Below are 25,441 nucleotides of genomic sequence, written 5' to 3' on the forward strand. Positions count from 1 at the left end.
TAGAGCTCCTTCTCAAGTTTCTGCACTTGTATTTTGGGTGGCCCCTTTTGGCACGCTGTATTGACATTTGAGGTGTCAAATTTGAAGCTGGCACTGTTAATGGCATCAGCACTGGTGCTGATGATGCCAATGCTGGAGCTGGACCTGGATTTGGTGCTGCTTTCTCTGCAGAAAGGTGGTCTGCGTATTAGATGGAACACTGGAAGATATGAGTCTGACTATTAGAGGGGTCTTTTAACTTGGCTTTTCTGGATTTCTCATAGATTGCTCCAGAAGACAGAGCTTCAGCTTCACATCCCTCCACTTGTGGGTTCCTTGCAGAAAAGGAGAGGCAGAGTGAGCACCTGCTTGGGAAGCAAGACTCTCCCAAGCAGAACAGCCATCTTCTATGCCCGTCTTTTAGTGGAATTAATCTGTTACAGGACAGACAAGGCTTGAAGTGGGTTTTGAGTTCACCATTTTTTTTGAGTCCTGTGCAGGGTGTGTGTGTTATGGGAGAGGGTTGTATAGGTAGAGGGGCAGTCTGCAAGCACTTTTTGGTTCAGCAAGTACTACAGCAGTCTAGGGTAATAAAAATAAAAGAATGAAGGTGATTCTGAAGAATCTCAGAAGTTTTTGAGAAATTTAGCCAGGGCTAAAGTCTAGTGGGTCAGACACCAGCTAGATTCCAGCTTGCTGCGATGGGTGGTAAGAGGAAAGTGAGGGAGGGTTGCAGCTGCCTGCCCTCATACTGGAGCATGAGGCAGCACAGGGTACATACACCCCAACTGCTATTCAAAAAAATCTGGTATTATGTGCTTGGGGCACATGCATACCTACAGTGGGATCCACACTGACACATGCACAAAGAATTAAAGATTCTATGGCATTTTTTACAGTAGGCAAGTTAACACTGAGATCCTGGCTAAATTCCAGTTCTGGTGATTTTTTACTTTTCCTGCAGTTACCAGATCAGGTCTTTTCTGTTCTAAACTGTTATCTGTTGGACTCTGGTGCATGCAACAGTGGTGAAATAATTATTGTACACAGTAGTTCATGAAGTATTCAGGGTTTCTTCATTCTAAAAGGGCCTGCTTTAAATATATTGTCACAGATTCTTTGACCTGCCTGTACTGTGCTCAGAGGACTAAAGTGAGGGGAATGGGACAAGACAAAGATAATTTTATGCCAATTTGCAACTTCCCCCAGTGAAAGAGCACTCCCATAACTGCTTAAAGTTTTATGTCCCTAATGGACCATTTTGGCAGCTGCCAATAACAGTGATATCCAGTTATGCCTTTTTCAAAGAACATCCCTATCCCAAAGGGTGGGAAGAGTGTGTATGCACTTATGCTAATGTTTTGCGCAGGTCCCCTGACTCATTCAGTGCACAAGTTGTGTGGCCCCATAATATTTAATGCACACTCTTCAAACTGTGTCACTATAGCATATGAGTGCTTCACAACATACCTGTGAGGTGAAGGGGTGATATTATCCCCCTTTTACACAAAGAGAATTGAGGCATTAATTTTGGGTCCCCAAATAAAGATGCTGAAGGCCTGATTTTTTTCAGAGTACTGAGCATTATATAGTATTTTATATGTTCAGAGCACTGGTCCCACTGACTTTAATTGCAGCTGTGAGCGCTCAGCACTTCTGCAAATCAGAGCCCAGAGTTTCAAGCTGGGCACTCACAAAATGAGCAGCACACAATTCATGACTACCTGTGAAAAATTTAAGTGATTTGCCTAGCTTTACACAGGAAGTCTGTGGCTGAGGCAGGGATAGAATCCAATTCACCTGGGAAGCATTCATCATATGCCTTTATCATAAACTAAACATTTCTTTTCCAGAAATCCCCACCTTATTCACTACACAACTTCTGACTTGTGCGACAAAGGAAGCAGGGGTCCTACAGACAACAGTCTCATTCACTACACAACTCTGATTCACCCCAGAGCATGGTACAGTCTGTACACTGAATGTGGCTGGGTTCCTGTGGAAAAAATAGTATGTGATAATGTAATTAAAGACTACCATAATGCATATGCACAAGGTAGGGTGACCATATTTCCTAAAGGGAAAATGGGACACCGTGTGGGGATAGCCCAAGTCCTCCCTCCCTGCCTCCCCACCCCCACAGGGGGCTGGCCAAGCTGCTTGCCTGAGCCCTGCCCTCCCTGCATGGGTTGGATGTCGTTGCTTACCCAAGCCCTGCCTGCCCTTCTGTGCAGGGCTGGCATTGCTGCTCCCACCGCCCCCCCATGTTCTTCCACACCCCACTTTTTTGACAAAAGTGGGTATTTGTCCCATTTGCTCTTGCCAACTGATCAAGTTGGCAAGAGCAAATAGGACAAATGCCCGCTTTTGCCAAAAAAATCAGGACAGCCAGGACAGGGCTTTAAAAAGGGACTGTTCTGGCCAAAATGGGACTTATGGTCACCCTAGTACAAGAGGACTGAATTAAGATAGCACACACGACTTTAATACTGGCATTTCCTAACTTCTGAGTGCTGGTGAAGGTTGAAGTCACACTTTTGACCTAGTTTTTTGTGTAAGTTCCTAGGTTGTTTTTTTTTTTTTAAAGCAATACAAAAAAAGTAATTCTATCATATGGCATAGTGACACCCCATATGGTTCATCAGCAGGGCTGAAGTCTTTAGATCCACTTCATGTACCTCTGCCACTTGAACTAATTAACTGACACAAGCAGAAATTTGTCATCCCCTATGTCAGGGATCTCAAACTCAATTTTCCTTAGGACCAGTGCCAGTCCTCAAACCCTACCAGAGGGCCAATAATGTCACTCATGCCACCCAGAACCCACCCCCCACCTACCTAAGGCTCTGGGAGGGAGTTTGGGTGGGGGAGGAGGTCAGGGGCAGGGGATTGGGGTACAGGCTCTGGGAGGGAGTTTGGGGGCAGGGGGTTTGTGGGGATGGGGTGCAGGCTCTGGGAGGGAGTTTGGGGGCAGGGGGTGTGTGGGGATGGGGTGCAGGCTCTGGGAGGGAGTTTGGGGGCAGGCTCTGGGAAGAGGTCGGGAGTGCGGCGCTTACCTGGGCCTCTGTCATAAGCATACAGCTAAGGATAGCCTAGAATTCCTCCTTACCTGTAAGGGGTTAAGAAGCTCAAATAACCTGGTTGGCACCTGACCAAAAGGATCAATGGGGAAAGAAGATACTTTCAAATCTTGGAGGGGAGCCTTTGTTGTGTGTGTTCTCTTGGGAAGCAGAGAAGCACCAGGTCAGAAAACTCCTTCTCTTGTAAGCCATCCTAAAAGTCCCTCATATTACAAAAATTGTAAGTAAAAGCCAGGCAAGGCGTGTTAGATTATCTTTTGTTCTGCTTGTGAATTTTTCCTTTGCTGGAGGGAGGTTTATTCCTGTTTTTTGTAACTTTGAAACTAAGCCTAGAGGAAGTTCTTGTGTTTTTGAATCTTTTGTTACCCTGTAAAGTTATTTTCCATCCTGATTTTACAGAGGTGATTTTTACTTTTTTTTTTTTAAATAAAATCCTTCTTTTAAGAACCTGACTGATTTCTCTATTGTCCTAAGACCCAGAGGTTTCGGTCTGTGGTCACTTTTTAACCAATTCGTTAGGATAGTATTCTCAATCCTCCCCAGGAAAAGGGGTGTAAGGGCTTGGGGGGATATTTTGGGGGAGTAGAAACTCCAAGTGGTCCTTTCCCTGATACTTCATTAAATCACTAGGTGGTGGCAGCGTACCCTCCAAGGGCAAAGAATTTGTGCCTTGGGGAAGTTTTAACCTAAGCTGATAGAAGTAAGCTTAGGGGGTCTTTCATGCAGGTCCTCACATCTGTACTCTAGAGTTCACAGGGGGGAGGGAACTCTGAGAGCCTCCATGTGCTACTGCCCTCAGGCACCGCCCCCGCAGCTTCCCATTGGCTGCAGGGGTGCTTGGGGTGGGAATAGCATGCGGAGGCACAGCCCCACCCTGGGCCGCAGGGAAGGGCCGGCAGCCACTGGAGCAAGCAGGCAGACACAGTTCAGCTTGGCTGCGGGAGCCCCTGGAGGGGGAGCACCCAGGGGCCAAGGGAGAGACCCAGCTCCAAAACTGCTAGAGCCCTGCGGGTCACATTGGGGAGGTCACAGGCCGCAGATGGCCTGTGGCCTGGGAGTTTGAGACCCATGCTCTATGTAGACCAGCCCAAGCAGAAGATGAGTCATGTACTCTGCCAGTATGTTTCAGAGACATTTCCTGGCAGCAGAGGAATGGTGGGAGTCAAAAATCTTGGGTTCCTTTCCAGATTCTGTAGGGCAGCGTGCATGACTATTTGACTGAGTAAAGCAAGCAGTATTTGTCATAGTTGGGCACATACCAGGTGTGTTCCACTTTTGTTTGTAATTTGATTACCCAGTTTGATTGGTACTAGTTACTAGTGAAAAGAAATATTCACCACCACAAAGCAAATAAGGATTTATATCAGAAACATCAATTCCACATTAATGTACATTAAAGCTAAGAAAAAGTTTGGCTTCCCCTATAATTGCAATACAGTTATGAAAATTTTTCTCCTGTAGTTAAGATGTTAAACTTTTATTTTAATAATCATGTTTGAACAAGCACAGCCATGAAGACAAAATACAGTATAACAATACAAAGCAAACAAAACAAAACTCAACCAAACAACCCCCCTCTAAAAATAAATAATAAGCAGAGTATAAAAAAAGAACAAACAAGTATAAAATTAATGGATTCACTAAAATAGGAAGAGTTTGGAAAATATGGAAAAAAAATTCTTGAAGGCCTTAATGGATGTTGAAAACTAGTAATAATTTAAAAAAAAAAAAAAGGCCAGAAACAGAATAACATTTTAACATTATTTTGTCAGTCCACTAATTAAGGTTTCAGAGTTTCCTTTTCTTTTGTAGTTATTTCCCAATAGTTTATTCTCATTATTAGATTTTTGCTGTTGATTTTGCACCATTATTTTTATGGGTCAGAAATTAGTTTTAAAATAATTCCTAATATTGCTGATCACTTATGATTACACAAGAGGTCTTCCTTCTAAAACATCTAAAATATCATTTAAACTATACTCTAGGCATCTAAGAAATTCTTGTAGTTCTCTATTTAAATAGCCAGTTGTGTTACATCCTACCCACGTATCAAAGACATTATATCCAATTCCAAAACCATCTGGCACCACTGGCCCAAATCCACCAAGATGAACTGCAGGACTGTGTAACGTACTAGTTGAAAGGATAATATGGTTTAGTTTTTGGTAGGCTGAGTCAAGAAAAAGTTCAGGCATAGGATCACCTCTGGACACTGAAAGATGTTTTAATGCAAATAAATGGCGATCAAATCCTTTACCTAAATAAAACAAGAAGGTTCAAAGTATGTTAAGAATACAGAAAATATTTAGGTTATTTATTAAAGTGCAACATTATAAAACTTTTCTAAGAATCAATGTTGGTAAGCTCCAACATTTTAATCTATTAGATATTTACTGTTCATCCTGTAGCTATAATAATACAAGAGGCATTATCTTACACTAAAGATTGACAATCTTGTATTTTCTGCTTGTATGTAAGACAATTATTTAGGCATCTAAGTAGAAAATTAAGAGCCTAACTTTAGCACCCATTTTTGAAAATTCTGGCACTTCATAGGACTCGTAACGTAAGCATAAATTTCTCTTAATAATTAAGCAATTCCCTAATTACCTCTCCTTCTCCTCTACCCCCCAAAATGAAATTGCTTCTTTAATCTGACTCTTTCCCAAAACCAACAGATTAAAACAAACTGTGAAATTTCCAGGCCAGCCTTTTATGCATTTAATTTGGTATTCTTCTGGCACTCACAGTGGGAGTCAGGAGGGGGTACAGGAAGAATAAGGGTATACCGGAATAGCTCCCTGTGTGCACACTATTTCAGAATAAAAGTTATGTTATACTGGATCAAATACTCAACTTTGGAAGCACACTAAGGTAATTATTCTGGAATAAAATAACTTTAAATAATTTTATTATGCAACAGCTATTCCAGTCAATTTCCCAGCACAGACAAGTCCTAAAAAAAGGGGAGGAAGAACAGAGACAGAGAGGTGAGGCTCCTACTGAGAGTGATCAGGGAAAGGACATCAAGTGAACTTATTCCACTTAAAATCCTAAAATCAAAATAAAGAATTCTAAGGATCAAGCGCTGTTCCAGTTGCCTATTTTGTCACATCACCATTAGTATTCAATTACTATTTAAAGACTTAAGATACACTGGAGTGTGAAAGGCATTATATATAAACACATAATTCTATTCTTTTACTTGAAACCTAAGTAAATATTCAGAAGTTTCCCATATTGCCTTCTCTTAGTTACTGGGACATATTACATGCTCAAAGGCTGTATTTACTTCATACTTAAAGTGAACAAAATGATGGGCAACATACATCCAGCTGTATTACTCATTATACAGAGCTATAACGTTTTACAAACACATACATGTGAAAAGTTGATGCCCCAATGAGTGTGCAACTTAAATAAGAATAAACATGTAATGATTTACTTAATATACTTTTCATATCCAAATAGAGATGAATCAGCTCAATGCACCTCAGCTTTTATTACACCCAACATTTTGTTTCCCCTTATCTTTTTTATGATGACCATTACTTTTTCCAGCTTTGTTCCTCCTTCCCTTCTATTATGTACTTCCCCTAGCCCTCCTCTTCTCTTATTTTTGCCTTTCCCGAGTTACTCCACGTCATTGTGTTGTATGTGAGCATAATAGAACTGACTTTAATTCTAATCTTTGCCTGGATGGAACACAAGACAGGAATTCTTAAAGGTGATCTGCAAGGCAGATATGGGGAAAAAATTGGGGTGGTACCAGTTCTTGACTTCATTAAGAAGTATACAGAAGGCCTGAAAAGATGCTGGGAAGGAGTGCGGGGGGGGTGAGATCCAAAAAAGCATGAGCAGGGGTTGTGTGTGCGTTTGGGGTGTCAGATTTTTTTTTTTTTTACTTTACAAATTCAGGTATTAGGTATTATCTACCCTGGAATATTTGATGGCAATTAAATTGTCATAAGAGAAAAGGGATTGAACTATGGGTAACTGAAAAGACATTTAGTCAATCTTTAAAACTCTTTGTTTTTGTTAACACTTATTTAAATTCAATGCCTAATAAGTAGTTTTGACAAAAGAAGTACTTTTGTTAATGATTAAACAACCCTAGTTGCTTCAGTTAAGATGCAAGATCTAAAAATATATGTCATCCAGGATCCTCCAACAAATCAGAGTTGACACTGATATTTCTAAGCTAAAAAAACAAGCAAAACCCATGTATAAACAAAGCCATGGTTTCAGACAACCTTTGTAAATCGTAAGGAAGTGAAAAGGGCAGAAGGTCAATTTTAAAAAAACCCTTCCTTTGCTGGTTTAAAATGAATATATAACAGGATTTGGGATCTTAACATACCTCTCTAAAGAGGACTTCAGGTATCACAACACCTAGAAAAAATATTACTAACATTTGAAAGATCACATTGGCACGGAACTAACCTAATGCAGCTTCCAGTTGCAACCGTCTGTGATATTTTGAACATTCATCAATCATATTTCTCAGTTCTGCTACACTGTGTTTGCTTCGTTCTTCAACAAATGCACGTGAACATTGTTTTGTTAGTATAGATGTGGGTCGAATAGTTTCTGTGCGGCCATGTTTAAAAGCAGCAGTGCTACATGCTTCGTAAGATGAAATAATTTTTCCAAACTGTCGATAAGCAGTAATCTGACATGCAAGTTGAAAAACAGCATCTGGACTCAGCTTTTGTTTCACTAAAAATTCTTTTCCAAACTTTCTGAATTCAAACATTCTCACAGATAGTTTCTCATTTGTTTCTTTAAATTTCATATGTGCAGCATTTATAGCAGATTGGATTGAATCATTCAATTTAAACTCCAGTCTCTCACAACGGGTAGCACTTAACGCAGGAGGACTAGAATGTGGTACAATAGCTGGATGTCTTGTACTATTTCTATATACTTCATTAACAAAACGAAGGACTGCAACTCCATCTCCCCAAGAATGCTCAAAATTTACCCCTGCAGTGCCATCACTAGTGATGATCAGACTAAAGGATTTGTCAAACCAACGATTAAAACCATGTCCATGAAGCATACAATGTGACAGCTCAGTATCATTCTTTGGGGATATATTGTCTAAGCATAGGCAAAAGACTGCACTATCAATTTTTTGTAAGTTGTCTTCATTGCCTGCTTCGAGAAGCTGTTGTCTTACTGCTGCCCAAGTATTCCTGTCTTCAGTGGTGAGATAACAAAGGGAAAATTCAGGCAAGCGATCTGCATCTTGTAAAATATAAATTAACTGAGCCTGGATTTCAGACGGATGCAGAATATTACCAATAGAATCCAAAACATCAAAAACATAAAAATGTCCATTTCTCATCACCAACAAATGTCTTCCCCATTCATCAGTAAACAGTTCATCTTTGTTTAATTTAGGAATTCTGGAACTGTTGAAGAGACACTTATATTGTGACATATCTAAGGGATATGCGTTTACCATATAAGCTCCATACCAAGACACAGAGGTTGGAAGAAGGCGGATAAAGTTTTTGAAGACCCTACTCTGGCTCCATTTTGGATTGACATAATAGATATCTGGCCGTAAAAACTCATTCTTTAGAGAGTTAAGAAATTTTATTGATGATACTACCAGATTTGTTGCCCTCACTACCTGACTGTTGTATGCTTCTTTTGGATCAGGATTTAAAGAAATAAAAGGGTTGAAGTTTAAAACAACAGGGTCTCTGGCACAGAGATACATATCAAACCAGGGATCTACAAAAAAAAATTCGAAAATTAAGTTAATAAAATCAATTTTATCGTTTTGATGTACAAACGTATTTTTATAGACACAATTTATATACAGCATCTCATTATTTTACTGAATTATTTGTTTCAAATTAGTACACAGACACTTATGAACGTAATCTAAAAAGAGTATAAAGCACTCAAACTATAGATACATACTGAGTTTTTGAAAAGGTAACCAATTTATCTTTTCTATTTTCAATTTCCACTTCAGATCTGAAAAGGACACGCTTTCATTGAAGTGCATAGGGATTAAGGGGTAAATTCATCCACTGGATAGCTCCACTGAAGTAAACGGCATTAAACCCAGAATTAATTTGGCCTGAGGCATAAAACTCCCAGTCAGTTGGTTCTTCAATACCAAAGTAACTAGTGTCTAAGAAATATCTATGATAGGTAAACACAAGCTGTACATCTCATTTCCCACACAAACTATACTGAATAGCAGTTTTGAATGTAGACTAGGAGTAAGGACCCAAATATTCTGTTCCCTTCCCAGCAATACCACTGATTTGTTTTTTTGACATAGAGCACGTTAGTAAATTTGTTAGTGCTTCAGGTTTACCTATCAGTAAAATGAATATAACATTTATCTATTTCATAAGAGTGTTTTGAAGCATAATGTATTAATATTTATAAAATACTTGTACAGCCTCATGTAAAAGCAACTATATAAGCACAAAACATTGTAAAAAAAAATATATAAACATTTGGTTTTGCTTTTCACTGCTTCTTTATAATGCATGAATATTGTTTCAATTCCCTCCCTGTCCACTCCTCAAAATAACCATTTCATTCTGCTTCCTTTTTATATTTAAAATTTCATATCCTTACTTCCCACTCTTTGTTAGAAGTTCCTGGCTACAACTTCAGAGGACCTGAATAGTGATGTCACACAAGACTTTAACCCAAATTGCATTTCTCCCTACGACCATTTGAGAAATTGAGATGGATGATAAAGTTTAGGACTCTCTCACAAAGAGAAGGGAGTGAAGACATAATATCCCTGACATTTCAAAAGTAAACAACAAGCAAAAATACCCCAAACAAACCTATTATTTGGGAAAAAGTCTGAAGCAGTCTTTACACGTTATAAAGAGGCAGTAAAGAATAAAAACAAAATGGTATATTTATGCTTTACAGTTTACCTCTATGTAATATTCAATATTTTACTCCTAAATTTCAGATGGCAGAGTATCATAATGACTTGGAGCCTTATCTAGGTCTCCCTTTGAGTTCCGTGAGAGTAACTAATTTAGGGAAGAGGGTCAGAAACCAGTTGTCTGATTAAAAGGACAGAGAGGGATTCTGGGGGGACTTATTGTTGTCCCTTTTCCCAGGACCTGGGAGAGCAAATGCCTACTATCAGGAGATGAAGGCAAGAGCTAGGAAATACCAAATTCAAACTAAAATGTTTTAAATTAACAAGACAAGTTGAGGTTTTGTTTCTAAAGCCAAATCAAAACTGAATCAGAAGGAATAGTCTGTAAGACTCACACTTGATGTTTGTTGATTTCAATGGAAATGCACAGCAATTGCCATGCAGAGCCATCAGAAAAAGTAACTCAAGTACTTTAATAGTAAGTTTCAAAAGAGGTTAATGATTCCAATAGACAACTGAATGTTAGAACTTTAAAAATAATAATAAAATAGAAAACAAACCTGATATATAACTGGTATGCTTATTCTTTTTATCAAATTCAACAAGATCTCGGTGTAACTTCCTGCCCACTCCTTTTCCAAACTCCCTAGCAATTCTTTCAGTATTTCTATAGTATTGAAAACAGTTTATTATTATAATATAGGTTCTTTAATTGTAACTTTTAACTATAGTATTTCATAAAAATACTATTCCTTTTTGTGTAATAACAAAGTTTAGTAAAACTTTATTGTGTAGCTCATTATGTAATGAAATTGTAAAGTCTTTAGCACAGGAACTATCTTTTTTTTATGGGTTTGTACTGTACCTAGCAATGTGGCCCAGATTCTTGTTTGGATCGTGAGGTGCTGCCACAATACAAGTAATTATTGCTCTATTTCAATGCCAGCACAGAAATTACACTGGGGACTAACACTGTCCCTTTTTAAAGTACAGATTAGGGCACCTAATTCCACTGGTCCATGAACTACATCTTCAATTGGTTGATTCAATTAGGCAACTATACTCCCAATCCTGCAACTAATTCAATATAAGCAGACCACTGTGTTCCCACAGAACTCTACTCAAGTCATCGAGCTGCATGTGTGTGCAACGATTCACACAGAAAAATGAGAACTATTCCTGTCCACTAATTGTCCACTAATGACTTGACAAAGTACCTAGTACTTTCTGGAGAAATTTTGAGTATTTTTACTTTTGATTAAGTTGTATTTTGGAAAGGAGCTTCTGTTAACGTACTTTATAGTTGAATTAGGATATAAAAATTAAAAGTTGCTGCCTAAAAACACAAGTAAACTCTTGCTTCTTCCTGAACTAAATCAAGCGATAGGAAGAGTTACCTCATTTTCTATTCAGGATTCTGGCATATTTTGTGTTCTCAGCTTTGTTTGTGGAAAGAATTGATTCAAGAATGTCATCAGAAAACGCTAATCCTGCAAACTGTTCTTGACTTCAACCTCTACCTGCACTGCACAACTTGCAGGATGGGGGCCTACCTTTGTTCAAAAGCAGAAGAGTAGATAGAGTATACAGTAGGATTGGTCTAATTATCCCAAGAGCACAAATTTAATGAGTAATAAAGAGATGTCCCTACCTACTTGATTCACAAGTCACAGCACAAGAGATGTGGTCTTTGCACGACCTACTTGTAGAATAATTTCTATAAAGCAAGGGGACATGGGAAAACCCATGCTGAGCTTGACCCTCCTGTAGAAGGTTAAAAATAGATTAAGAACTCTTTCTTCAAGATATGTAGGGTTCCAAACTAAGACTCTAATCCTACAGACATTTAAGAACACAAGTTCCAATTGTCAAGCCAAACTTTATCCTCAGTTGCACTTATGACACTTCAAAGGACTGATGGCAAAATACATAGCTGGGACCTTATTAATGGTCATGACCCAGAAAAAAACAAAACAGCTCGCTTTGAGGTTTAGTAAGAATCTGTAGGGCTGGCATTTAAAAGTGAGCAAATCTAATCTGGAGTCATTGAGAGCCAATAAATATGGAACCATAAAATGCCTCCCCCACACTTTTTTTTTTTTTAAACAAAGTGACTTTTGAATATAGAAGAAAACTTCAAAGAAAAAAATTTTAATTAAATATTGTGAAAATAACAGTAATGCTGTGCTTGGAATTTGTATGCCAAGTTTTAAAATGAGTGTGAATTCTAATAGCCTATTTACAATCCAGTCTTCATTTAAATGCCTCATACTCCGTGTCATTTTTCATACCTGTACTGATCATCATCCAATAGAGGTTTCTGAGCAGCCAAATATCTCTTCACGCTATCCTCCAATTTTGGAACAGGTAATCTAGAAGTGCAGAATGTTAACACAAAACTATTAAATAAGTTCAAAATATATTTATTACTAATATGGGGAGAGCAATGAGAACATTAAAATCCATGAAAAAAATGTGTGGTGGTGCACCCATGAATTATGTTATGTGACTAATCAAAGTCTTTTGAATGGGAGGTGAATGCTGTACTGACAGCAAATCTGGGGGAATCGGGGAAGTAGTGGGAGTCTGGAAAAGAGAAGTAAAAGAATGGAGACAGAAACTGAAAGGAGAGTGGAGATATAAATTAAGGCATAGATTCCCCCATCCAAGAGATGGATTTATGTATTGTATACACAATTTTTTTAAACGATGAGGCTGTAATTCCAAATAATTCTGTGACTACAAAACGTATTTGAGATTTGTGCTGAAATCGCCAATTATTAAATTAGTGTGTTTTTCTTCTGTTTATACTGCATGACTAGGCCTCCTAGATTCTACAATAATACAAACAATAATAAAATTATAACTGTAGCCCTGAACAAATGCATTTTTATAAAAAAGCAAGAATTACATTTTAAACCAAAAGCCTTTATACTTGTTCCTTGAGAGAACATCCCATCTTATGAACTGTTACCCAATACCAATTTCCTTTTGTTAACCACTACATAGTTTGCTTATCTGGGTACAATCTCCAATATCTATACTATATTTTTACTTCATTGCATGACTGGTGCTTGTGTATAGATAATTACATTTTGCAATAATAAGACCTTGCCACCGTGCTGAGTCTGGGTCAAGGGGAGCCCCATGCAGGGATATCGCTAGAGTCCTGGACTATTATAATCTGGTCCTGCAGGCAATAGGAACATCTGTGATCTGTTAGGATCCTCCGGTTACGTTTTTGGGCCCACTGACCTAACATACAACATCTGCAGAGTGAAATGCCACAGAGCTCCATTGCATATGGTATTTGCAGAAACCCTCTCTTTGGCCTCCCCACAAACCACAATAGGACTTGCTCAGTAGTGTACAAAGTTTCAAGGTCTCATTATTGCAAAATGTAATTACCTATACAAAAGCACCAGTCATGAAATGAAGTAAAAATATAGTATAGGTGGCCCTTGCCACTCCTCCTTAGCCCCCCGCAATGAGGTAGGGGGGAGTAGAAGGGGCCACCTATACATGAGACTGGTAGGTACACTGGTGGGTGGCCCACCATTCCAATTGGGCAGGCTGGGACTCCCACTTTCCTGGATCACAACATTCTCCCTTCTCAGAGGCTAGGGTTTCTCCTGGAGCACTCTGGCTGTGCCTATACCCAGTCCTCTGTCCTAAGACCCCTTCTGACAGCATCCTAGCAAAGTCACAATGAGGTGGTATCAGTAAAGGCCTCCACACACTGATTCTTTTGTTGGGATAGTGTTAGCAGGACCTCCCCGCCCAAAGCAGCATGTTTCACAGTTAGCTCCCTATTTAGGTGAATGGGGCAGTTCTTCCATCTCACAATTAGGCTCTCTTAAAAGCAAGAGAGAATGCATCAAATAGGCATCTCTCAAGTAGTTACACAGTTTGTGTTTTCAAGATTTTCTTTACAATTATGAGGGCTGAAAACGATTTTTTGTTTTATTAAAGCTGATATTCTGATACCATCACATATATCAAAGAGCCAAAGCCCTACGCATTGGAGTACCGTGCGTATGCCTTAAGCTTAAGCTGGCCCTAGTTGCTTGCAGGCTGCAGGAGTGGCCAGTATGGTTGTAATAGCGTTCCTAGTTTATTTACTCTTTTTGGTTACTAATCATTAAAACATGGTGAACACAACTACCTACAAAGTGGGCACGGGACTTGTCCTACTTAAGGAACTCTTCCTTCGCTAACTTTGATAACATTTAAAAATTGAAAATAATCACTCTTAAACATGCACAGTAGGCATCTAAGCTTTCAGCAATGCTTAATAAAACTCTGCCCCCTGTGTAGCATCACAGAGCAAGGAGACCTATACATTCTGACCTGACTACGGCATTGGGGGGTTTAAAGGGGAACAAGCAAGTACTGGTCCCATAATGTTAGTCTCTTGATCATTTTGGTTACATTCCACACTAGTCAGCAAATTCTTTTTTTTTTTAAGAAAAAGTTATATTTTTCCATTGAAAGAGAACCATGTCAGTGAAAAGGAAATATTATTTTACACAATATATCCCAGGGTATATCTATACTGCAATTAAACATCCATGACTGGTCCATGTCAGCCGACTCAGGCTTGTAGCGCTTGGGCTAAGGGGCTGTTTAATTGCAGTATAGATGCTTGGGCTTGGGCTCCAGCCTGAGCATCTACACCACAATTAAACAGCCCCTTAGCTTGGGTCAGCTGACACATTCCTAATGGGAAGATTATTTCTTAACTATCTATGGAGGGGGAGTCATTTTTTGAAATATTTTGTACTAGTCACAGTCAAACAGAATATTAGACTAGATAGCCAATCCATTGGTCTGATCCAGCATGGAAGTTTCTATGTTTTCCAATGGGGAAGATATGCATGTGCTAAGGCCTTTAGCTCTGCGCTTACTCAACTCTTCTGAGACAGGTTGTGGGGGGGGGGGGGGGGAGGGAGACGTAATCTCCTTTTACACAGCCATCCCACTCAGTTTTCCGTCTCTACTCCGGGACTCTCACCACCTTTGTAGGGAGCATTCAGTGGGGAGTTGCTCTAAACAAAGGCTGACAGTAAAGTAGGCAAACAACAGCCCTTGCAGGGAAGAAGCAAATTCTGAATGACCAGGGAGGCAGCGAGTAGGGAAGGGCTCCATGTCTAGGGTGCAGCGTGAACACTTCTGCAGCTCCAGGACAGGTACGAGCTTGCACTCCAGGGCAGTCTCAGAGCATAGGTGCTCTTGCCAAGTGTTTGCAAGTAGACCTTAGGATGGCCTGTGCTGACGCCAGCTCCAGCCCATGCACTGGCTCTTTAGAGCAAGGGTTCCCAACATTTTTCTTTCTGAAGCGCCACCACCATGCTATAAAAACTTCACAGCCCCCCTGTGCCACAATAATGGGCTTTCTGCATATAAAAGCCAGCCCCAGTGTGATTGGGTAGCAGCCAGGGCAATTGCCTGGGCCCCCCGTGCTTCAGGGTCCCCTTGACGTTACATTGTTCGGGCTATGGCTTCAGCACCAGACTGCAGGACTCAGATCCCTGGGCCCCAGAGAGGGTAATGCTAGCCCTGCTTGGTGGATCTCCCCTGCTCACGGCCCCCTAGCGGGCCCTGGACCCCTGGCTGAGAAAGCTGCTGTGGGGAGGGGGAGGGGGAGGGGGGGAAGAAGTGCAGGGAGCCTCAGGGGCAGCATGAGAGCGGCGAGGCGGTCCAGAGTCTGCCCGGGAGTTCGCTGCTGCTGCCGCCTCTTCCCCCATTTCGGGTGCCCGGGGTCCGGGCTCCCCGCCGTGCCCCGAGGCAGCCACCTGGGCAGGCTGTCCTGGAAGTGCATGGTGGGGATCGTGCTCCTGTGCACGAAGTGATGGTCCGTGTCCAGCTCCGAGATGATGCCCTCGGTCAGCCCCACGGTCCGCCAGTACCCGCGGCGCCCAACGGGCCCCGGCCGCCTCAGCAGGAGGCGGCCGCCGCCGCCGCCGCACGCGGGCCGGGCACAGAGCATGTTGCGCTACAGACCCGGGGCCCGGCTCCGCAGCCCAGCGGCGGGAACCGAGCAGCCGCCAACGCCGACGCCTCCGGGACGGCAGCGCGAGCGAGAGCGGCGGTTGAAGGCAGAAGCGGTGCGGCTGCGCGAAGTAGGCCACCTGTGCGCCTGCGCGGAGGCGCCCAGTAACCTGAACGGCCAGAACGAAGAGAGGGAAAGAGCGCGACGAGGCGCAGAGAATGCTCTAGAACGGCCTGCGAGTCCCCGCCCGGAGCGCGCGGCGGTTTCAGAGCCTCCGGCCGAGGGCAGCGGCAGCGGCTTTGCCTTTTCGCTGCCCCGAGGAACCTGCCACGCAGCGGCAGCGTGCTGGGAGCACGCAGGTAAAATAGGGGACGCGGGAGAGCCGGGGCGAAGTGCCTGGGCTCAGCTCGCTGAGTGGCCGGTGCTCGGACGCCTGCCGCAGAAGGGGACGGGGATTAAAGGATTCAAGGCGCTGGCGGGGAAAGTTTGGCAGCCCGGGTTGGACGCGGGCCGCGTCGCCTTGGCCCAGGCTTTGCCGAAGCCCCCGTGGCAGCCTCGCCCCTGAGAGGCTTCTGGTTGCCTGCTCCGTGCGGCTCTGGCCTGTCGAGTGCGCTGGGTGTCCGGGGCCCTAGAGGGGGCCGGCTGCTGGCTGAGGGGGGTGAAGCTGTGTGGGGAAGGGCTGTAGCCTTGGCGCCCACCTCCTGCTTTTACCATGCCCAGGCTGCTGGCGCAGGACCTCGCCCTTCTCCTGAGCTGACAGCGCCCCGGCCCCTATAATCTGGGCCAGCCGAGTGAAGAGTTTCTGTCTCTGGCGTTGCCGTTGCGCTGGTGTGGCGTTTTCTGGAGGGGGGTGGTTTGAGGTAGGGCTGTTTTGCCCAGCGTACTAAAACAATCTGGGTTTTGTGTGTGTGTGTTTAACAAAGGTGGGAGGTGCACCAGGCCTGACTCCACTCTGCTGGGCTTTTCCGTGGTGTGATCCCATTGATGTGCATGGAGTCACTCCTGGCTTACAGAGCTTTAACTCGTGATGTAATTTCAGTTCTCCAGCTCTAGTGTTCAAAATATTGACACGCGGATGGGGACACTTACGTCAATTCTTGTCTGAAGCGAGGAAAGGCTGCCGCTTGGTTTATGACACATCTTATAGCTGAAGAACATTCCTGATGGCAGGCTCCCTAAAAGCAAGCCTGATGTAAGCTTTTATTTTGTTAAGAAAAAGAGAGCTATGTTTAATAATAACTTAATAAATGTGTAATCTGAAATGCTTTCTCCCTCCTTCTCTCTTTAAATGTTTTGGAGAATCTTTACCTGTCTGCATTCCTTGTGCACCCAAAGCTCCCATTGACATTAGTGGAAGCTCTGTGTGCATAAAGAACGCAGGCTCAGATAACCAGGAGAACTGTCAGCTCTTCTGAATTCCTGTCGAATCACACACTAACTGAGTGCACCAAGCTCAGTCTTCTCTGCAGTAAAGGAGGCTAAAAATCATATCTGAAAGACGCAGGTAACACCGGCATCTCTAGGAAAATGAAGTCTTCATCCATGACTCTGCTGTACTTTCCTTTTCGTCATCAAAAACCAGTATTTTCCCGTCATCAGCAACCAAGAACATCTGTCCCTGTTCATCTTTTTGTCTGACTGATTTCCAGTGGATAAATCAGCAGAAATAATTTGAGACAATTTGATGATCTGTTGTTTAAATGTCACTGATATCAGATATGTCGTTGTTTTCTGATTTCTGCCAAAGACTGGCCCAATGTTTTACAGTTTCTTTCATCTGGCAGCTGTAACAAGTGTCTGCTGGTTGCAATGTTCATTGTTCATGGCATACTCAATTCCTATAGCTGCAAAATACCAAACAGAGTGATCCCTTTTATAATTCTTTTTTCAGCTAAATACTCCCATTTATTGTTTGCTCCTGTTGTCATACTGAATAGCTTGACATGACTGTGCTGCAGAAATGCCAAGTGTGGTTTTTCAGTGTAAGGTTTCAGAATAGCAGCTGTGTTCATCTGTATCCGCAATAAGAACAGGAGTACTTGTTGCACCTTAGAGACTAACGCATTTATTTGAGCATAAGCTTTCGTGGGCTACTGCCTACAGTGTAAGGCATTGATTAGTTATGAAGCAAGTATTTTCTCAGTTTTTGAGGAGTTTTATATAATACACAATCTCAGTACCGCTGAAGAAATTGGGTTTTGGATTTAACAAGGTAGACAGTTTCCATCCAACTTAAATAACTTTTTTCAAAACTAAACATAAAATTTTTCTTCTTATTGTCAAACCGGCGTTAAAATAGAACAATATCTAGTGCAAATGGTGTCTGAATGCTGTGGCATAACCATTATAAAACAGATTTTAAATCACACATAGAGGTAACAATTCATTACTTTTTAGTATGATGATATTGTCCCCAATAGGGTTAGAAACACCACCTGTGATTATAAACATTATTTTCAAATACATTCATAGTACATGGACTTAAATGCTTTTTGAACTTTCAGATTGCTAGTAGGAAAATGTGGTTGGAGGTTTCCTTTAAAAAGGATGCAATAAATATTAGTTCTGACTTATGCATTTTTCCTTAAAACATTGTAAAAAATAATCCAAATCTTCTGTATGCTGATTGCATTTATCAATATACTTTCAGAAGATTCATTTAATGTGTAATATATTGCATCCCTTCCATGAGAACTCGGAGAACAAAGGTATTGTACAGAAAACCGGATTATTCTCTAAACAGTGAGAACAGTCCTGCACTTCAAGGGGTATGTACTAGAGCTAGTAAGATTTTTGCATCTCTAATTTAGGATATTAATGTAGTGTACCTTACTTGCTATGATAGCTGCTAATTTACCATAGCAGAGCATGTAGTTGTATAAAATGGACTTATCCTGTGCATAGTGCATCAGTATTCAAGATTCCTGGTTTATATGTATAAATCTAAATCTTCCCCCCTCGGAACCTTTTCTGTGTGAACTCTTCTACATCCTGCTAAAATCTTTGGGCCCAAGAGATATTACTATATTATGTGGCTCCCATCACGCTGTAGGGTAGTGCAATATCTCTATGGCCTGAAATGAAAAATAAAAACACTTTTTAACTGGCTCTTATCTCTTGTATTTGATCAGTGGTAGACAAAGTTCAGATCCAGTATATGACCCACAAGGATTAAATTCAGCATTTGTGGTTTGCAGAGATTTCTACTATGTATATATTTGTGTGTGGGTTTTTTGTTTTTTTGTGTGTCTTTTTTTTTTTAAACTTTAAATGGAAGCCTTGAGCAACGTTCTGCGCAGTCTTGCATCCCCATGTTAATAAGAAATGGTCAGTTACGTTACAGAAAGAGGAGCTAATTTGTCATCCTGTAACGGGTTGGCAAACTTTCAGAAGTGGTGTGCCGAGTCTTCATTTATTCACTGTAATTTAAGGTTTCGCATGCCAGTAATACATTTTAACGTTTTTAGGAAGTCTTTTTCTATAAGTCTATAATATATAACTAAACTATTGTTGTATGTAAAGTAAATAAGGTTTTAATAATGTTTAAGAAGCTTCATTTAAAATTAAATTAAAATGCAGAGCCCTCAGACCCGGTGGCCAGGATGTGGGCAGTGTGAGTGTCACTGAAAATCTGCTCGCGTGCCGACTTTAGCACACGTGCCATAGGTTGCCTACCCCCCTTCTATAAGGAGGAGTAAGGTATGTGTAAGATGAGTAGGGGTCAGTCTTTGGCAGAATTTAGTGACAGGCAGTCTGAGATTTTTGACTTGGAACAGCTGACTTGCTGTGCAGGAAAAGTACCTGTTTAGCATAGTGGAATACTGGAGATAGACTGCTCCATAGTTAAAGTTCTTGCCACTCTTGAACAGGTGGGAGTGGAAGGAAATGTTCTTTCTTGCCAGGTGAAGAACTAAAGGCCCAAACCTCTGTGTATGGATGTGGAGAGGGTGTGTACCATTATTCCAGCCCACGGAGCAGAATCTGTTAGGCCTAAGCATGTAGTGGGGAGGGGGAAGGAGAGATTCTGTTACAGTCAACCCCAGCCAAGTTCCTTACACAAAGTTTAATTACCCAGGCTTTGTCTGGAAAGGAGTGAATTTTTCCCTTAAGTGAGACTATTAAAATGCATGCATGTAAATAAGTTGTGTTTATACAAAACCACCGTTTCATTGATTTCATTTGTTAGATCATAAGTACGTGTTTGAGGAAACCTACACAACCAGGATGTGTGAATATTATTTAGAATATTTCAGTGAAGCTTTTGTGACAGACCATTGGGTAGCCCCCACCTGTAGAAAAACCCCATGTAATGGGATTGGAGAGGAAAACTAAGGAAAGATTCCCTTAAACATTTTCTACTATATTGTTTCATTGGGTGCTGGAACTTGTTCCCTCCCCCGCAGGGCTTACTCCAATCAATGAATCTCCAAGTGTCTGTAGGAGATTAGGTTGGTGTCCGAAGCTCTGAGTCTCTATAGCAGGGGTGGGCAAACTTTTTGGCCTGAGGGCCACATTGGCGTCGTGAAACTGTATAAAGGACCGGGTAGGGAAGGCTGTGCCTCCCCAAACAGCCTGGCTCCTGCCTCCTGACTGAACCCCCCCAGAACCTCGGCACCATTCAGCCACTCCCTGTCCCCTGACTGCTCCCCAGGACCCCCTGCCCAGCCCCCTCCTTCCATCCCCTTACTATGCTGCTCAGAGCAGCAGGAGCTCGCAGCCTGGCCGGAGCCAGCCATGCTGCCCGGCAGGAGTGGCAGCCTGGAGTGCTGGCGGCATGGTGTGCTGAGGCTGTGGGGGAGAGGCTGTGAGCTAGTCTCCCCGGCCAGGAGCTCAGGGGCCAGGCAGCACCGTCCCGCGGGCCATGGTTTGCCCACCTCTGCTCTATAGCAACTCGCTTTTTATGACCGTTCTCCCCCAGACCCTGGCAGTGTTGTTGCCTTGAAGTTGTACTGCCAGGGAATTCCTCAGCTGTGCTTGCACAAGGAAGTCACCTTGAAGGAGACGCCCAATGCAGAATGACCTCCATGGAAAAGATAATACAGACAAAATGTAATATATTTTGCTTGTAATCTCTATTCTTTGTGGGGGAGGGGAGTGGACAATGAGAGTTCCCTCTGGTCATCCTGCTCTAGACCACCATCCAGTTCCTTCTCCCTCCCTGTTCAAACCCAGGACCCAGGGCTCAAAAATGACTGAGCTGCACTCTTTAAGCAGAAAGGAGAAAATCTTCACAGCCCACATGCCAAACAAGACTTCACCCTTTTGGGGGGTGTACTTTATTCACACAACCTGCCACAGTCTCAAACCCAGTCATCCTCTGGGGTTCTGGTTCATTCACATTACAGTTATCTTTCCTCAGGGTTATTCTCATAGTCACCCATTTTCAGAGTTCTTGGTTATTCACAGTTCAGGCTTCTAAATGTATGGTTACAGGAAACATTCCACTCAAACATCCTCCCCAGCCTTGGTCCTACTGTAGTCTAGTATGTGGCAAACCCCAGCTTTTCTGTTCAGACCTTCAATCTCCAAAGGCTACTTTTACTTACTTTATATAAGTGGATTAGTGGACATAGTCGATGCATTGTTTTGGCACTAACTCACTTGACATTTTATCCAGCATCAGTCACTACTAATGAAGGATGTATTAGGTGACATTGCCAACCAGTTTGAGGGCCAAATGAAAAATGTGGTGCGTTTTTAAACTCTCTCCCTTGAGGAGAACTGCCAAGAAAGGGCAATGAGACTTCAAAGAGGAAACTACATCAGTGGTCTTTCAGCTTCCTAGGCCAAAGTTAATTGCAGTGGGGGAAACTGGGAAGTGGGACAAAAGAGAGAGGACATTTTTGAGAACTACCATTTGGTCTCTTTTGCTGTAAAAGTCTAATATTTATAGTTTATAAAGGCTATTAAAATAGGAAAGATTTTTAGAATTTATTTAATTGCTATAATAGGTATTAAATATTTTTCAGTGTTGTCATATGTGTGTTAGGGCTTGATCTTGTGCCTCTGGAAGTCATTGGCAGTGCTCCCATTGACTTCAGTGCAGAGGGTCAGACACTGAAGCTTATAAAAATGGTCTAGCCAATCAGTATGGATATTCACAATTGACTGGTATAAAACATGTGTACTGATGTTTATATTTAGTATCTCATATACAGTTTTCTGTTTTACTAATTTTTGCATTAGTGTTTTTTTAAATAATCCAGATTCTGCAGTGGGAACGTTTTTGTTGATGATTCCATTGGTTATTTTATGAATGATCATGTTTGAGTGATTACACTAATGTAAATCCAAAGAAAAAACATCAAATTATGTGGAACTGAGAGGAGAATTTCCTCCTATAGCCAGTTTTATATTTGCCTTATTATTTACACTCTTACACCAACTTCCCCCACTCCCCTGTGTGTTTAGACCATAATATGTGCAGTGTATTCGGTAGAAACCATTTCATTTTAGACTGAATTAATTGGCAAAAATATGCTTTTTCACAGATAAAATACTGCATCTTTTTATTAGACCTAAAAATTGGCCCTTTGAAAATGGGGTTTAACACGCTTTTAGATTTTCTATAGCTATCAGGCAACTGTTAAAAATACTTTTATTATGCAAGTAAAAGGTTTGAATTGCTTAAGTAGAAAGATTCAGCCTTTCATACTTCATTTTTCTTTTTGCAGCCTTTCCTTAGTGGGGGCTACCCTCATTTGCTCATTTACTTGAGTAGCATCTTCATAGTTCAGAAGGCTGTCTTCATACAGATTGGATGGCAGTGAGCTCATATATTTGTTTTTGTTTTTTTTTTTTCTCCCGGCAGCTGCAGAAGAACACCATGTAATCAGCTCCCTTCCATGCAGTCGAATGTGCTGTTGCTGAAGAGCCTTTGTCTTTCTTTGCTGACCTGGCCACATTATTTTGGTTCTGCAGAAATGTCAAGTCTCTCCATTGTATGAATTATGCCCTTGGGTAGGGTTGACGTAAGGAGGCAGGGGCTGAGCCTGGGGCTGCCTGCTGCTGAGGATATTTGCTGAATTCACCTACAACAGAAGCAGATTAATAGCAAGGGCTTGTCCTGCTACTGTCACATGCAGTTACATTCATTGACTAGCAGGGGCTGAAGGACTGAACAGGAGCTTAGAGCATTGAAAACACGCTAAAGCCACTGAATATGTGACAGGAATCGTTGAGGTTACATCTGTGAAGCTACATGCGGAAATGGACAAATAAAAAGCCAAACAAGCTTGTGATTTATAAAGCAAGCAGCATTTACAGCACTCCTTTCCACTTTACTCTCTTTCTGCTATTGGATTTGAGATCATGTATGTAACTCACTGTTGACTCCTGGGGTTTTAGTCTGGTGAAAGAAGAGGCTAGAGAAGGATTAATGTTCTTGTTTTGATATGAAAGTATATTCTTACTCCCCCATTCTCCCCTTGTCACCAATCTTTGCTAACAGCACTTTTTGTTGTTGTTTTTAGGTCTATTCATGTTGTAGCCTTTGGAAATGAAAGAGAGAGATTTTCTGAAGACAATCGGCAATCAAGTCTGATCTGGACCTATCTTGGGAGAAGTGCTCTCATTTCAGTGACTGAAAGCAGTTTGCTGCTGAACTCTGCCAACCATGTTGGAAATCCTGTGTTTACTGAATATCAAGCCTGTGTGTTTGGAAATGTCAGACTGGTGGTACATGACTGTCCCCTTTGGGTAAGTGACTAATCCGAAACGATGTTCTGCAATCAACATTGTAGCCACTCCTAATTCAGTCCAAATACAGTTTGTTTGGTTTTTTTAAAATGATTTTGATGGTCTTAGCTCATTAGTGGTATTTTATCTAGTGAAAAATATTAATTTAAAAAGTTTGGAAGTTTACATCTAATGTTAAAATACAACCACCAAAACAAATACTGACAGTCTCTTGGAGGAACAGGAGTAAAAGACCCTCATTAGCAGGGTCCCAAACTATTGCACCTATATGGAGGTAGTATTTTTCAATTCTGTTCAGTGAAAATTGCATGAAAATAATCCAAAAGAAAACAAATGTTTTGTGAAGCTTGAAAATCACGCTCTTGATCCGAATGTTTTGCTACAACAGTTCTTTGAAAATTATTGATTTTAAATTTTATGATTGGTCAGTTCTGAGGTACGGTATATGGACTCATTTTCATTTCTAGTGGTTCCTGTTTAATATACTGGATGAGCAAGTGTAGAAAATAAGCTCCTAAATTGGAAAGCATTAAAAAAAAATTTTATAAATTTTAGCTTTTGTTAGCAGTTTTTTTTTTTTCCGTTATGTGCAATAATGGACTGATTTCTCTGTTTTTGTGAGAGAATCTGCACCCTTCTCTATTTTTGTGATTATTTCAGAGCACTATTTTTTTTTTTTAAATTGTTTAAATGTCTGTTCCATCTGGGGACTTCATTAGTTGCAATTTAATAATATTCTATGGGGCCTGATACTGCGTTCCTTGCACACCCAAAATTTCTGTTGGAGTCTACAGGAGTTTTGAGTTTAAGAAATGCATGATGCAGCATTGGTAGCTTAAGGCTTAAGACCTGGGTTAGTCAGCATTCTGTTCTCTAGTGGTAGCCTGTGTTTTTGATCAATGATTTTGCTTTAATCAAAAAATTCAGATGAAACAGGATCCAAGTTTGAAAGTCTCTCACCCTTGTATGTGTAGTCCTGTTGACTTCAGTGGGACCAGACCTGTGAATAAGAGCTATTCAACATGAATAAATGTTGCAGAATTGAACCCTTAATTAAGATGCTGTAGGAGATCAGCAGGATAAATTGGGAGGCGGGTTGGTGGGTAGTTGGAGAGTGGTATAAGAAGAACATCCTATTGCCTGGCTTGCAGAGAGCGGTCACACATTCAGGAATTTGTTTTAGTTTTATAATCATACGAATTTTTTGGATGTCTTAATACAACCAAAGCTTGAATTCTGAAGACCTTAGGATCACAGTGACTGAACAGCAGTGGCAGCTTATATTGTTGTCACCCACTTCATGCTTCTTGGAATGCTATCATAGTAATTTCTGCTCTAGTCTTTCCCAGCTGGGGCACATGAGGGGTTTCTTGGGGCATGTCTTCACTAGCAACGTTAAAGCAGCAGCACTTTAATGCGGCATGTAGTCACGGCACCATTGCTGGGAGAGAGCTCTTCCAGCGCTCTTAAAAAAAAAAAAAAAAAAAAAAAAAAAAAAAAAAAAACACTCACCTCCACGAGGGGAGTAGCTACCAGCGCTGGGAGCACGGTCTATACTGTCACTTTACAATGCTGAAACTTGCAGGGCTCAGGGGTGTGGGTTTTTTTTTTTTTTTTTCATACCCCAAGTTAGAAAGTTGCAGTGCTGTAAAGTGCCAGTATAGACCAGCCCTTTGTGAAGTATGGAGAACAGTAGGATGAGCATTTTTTTGCTTACGCTTGAGGCTGTCTCTGGTTATTTGTGTTTTTTTTGTTTTTTTTTTTTTTTTTTGTTTTGTTTTTGTTTTTTTCCAAGGATGGATCCCTTGGGGA

General features: G+C 41.3%; 2 protein-coding genes across 9 annotated transcripts in view; one reads left to right on the forward strand and one right to left on the reverse strand.

Annotated features, from left to right (window-relative positions):
* Positions 1 to 4,520: 4,520 nt before the first annotated feature.
* LOC119855425 (carnitine O-palmitoyltransferase 2, mitochondrial-like) lies at positions 4,521 to 15,928 on the reverse strand. 2 transcript variants are annotated; one of them, XM_038401295.2, is made up of 5 exons: positions 15,735 to 15,928; positions 12,231 to 12,311; positions 10,500 to 10,606; positions 7,503 to 8,804; positions 4,521 to 5,316 (listed from the first exon to the last, which is right to left on the reverse strand). In XM_038401295.2, the coding sequence occupies exons 1-5, from the start codon at positions 15,926 to 15,928 to the stop codon at positions 4,988 to 4,990; spliced, it is 2,013 nt and encodes a 670-aa protein (XP_038257223.1). In that variant the 3' UTR covers positions 4,521 to 4,987. The 2 variants fall into 2 exon arrangements, with proteins under 2 accessions (XP_038257223.1, XP_038257225.1); XM_038401297.1 differs by lacking the exon at positions 10,500 to 10,606 and having other exon boundaries at positions 15,735 to 15,796.
* Positions 15,929 to 16,131: 203 nt separating this feature from the next.
* The window catches only part of RHOBTB3 (Rho related BTB domain containing 3), a 69,936-nt gene continuing 60,626 nt past the window's right edge, over positions 16,132 to 25,441 (forward strand). For 3 of the 7 annotated variants that reach the window (XM_043515442.1, XM_043515445.1, XM_043515446.1), the window contains exons 1-4: positions 16,137 to 16,290; positions 16,971 to 17,123; positions 23,404 to 23,629; positions 24,557 to 24,631. In XM_043515442.1, the coding sequence (XP_043371377.1) occupies positions 17,095 to 17,123; positions 23,404 to 23,629; positions 24,557 to 24,631 (330 nt within the window). In that variant the 5' untranslated portion in view covers positions 16,137 to 16,290; positions 16,971 to 17,094. Of the gene's footprint in view, positions 16,291 to 16,970; positions 17,124 to 23,403; positions 23,630 to 24,556; positions 24,632 to 25,441 lie in introns of all 7 variants that reach the window. The other 4 variants (XM_043515444.1, XM_038401300.2, XM_043515448.1 and 1 more) reach the window with 2 other exon arrangements.

Source organism: Dermochelys coriacea, chromosome 5 (genome assembly GCF_009764565.3).
Source record: "Dermochelys coriacea isolate rDerCor1 chromosome 5, rDerCor1.pri.v4, whole genome shotgun sequence".
NCBI lineage: Eukaryota > Metazoa > Chordata > Testudines > Dermochelyidae > Dermochelys > Dermochelys coriacea.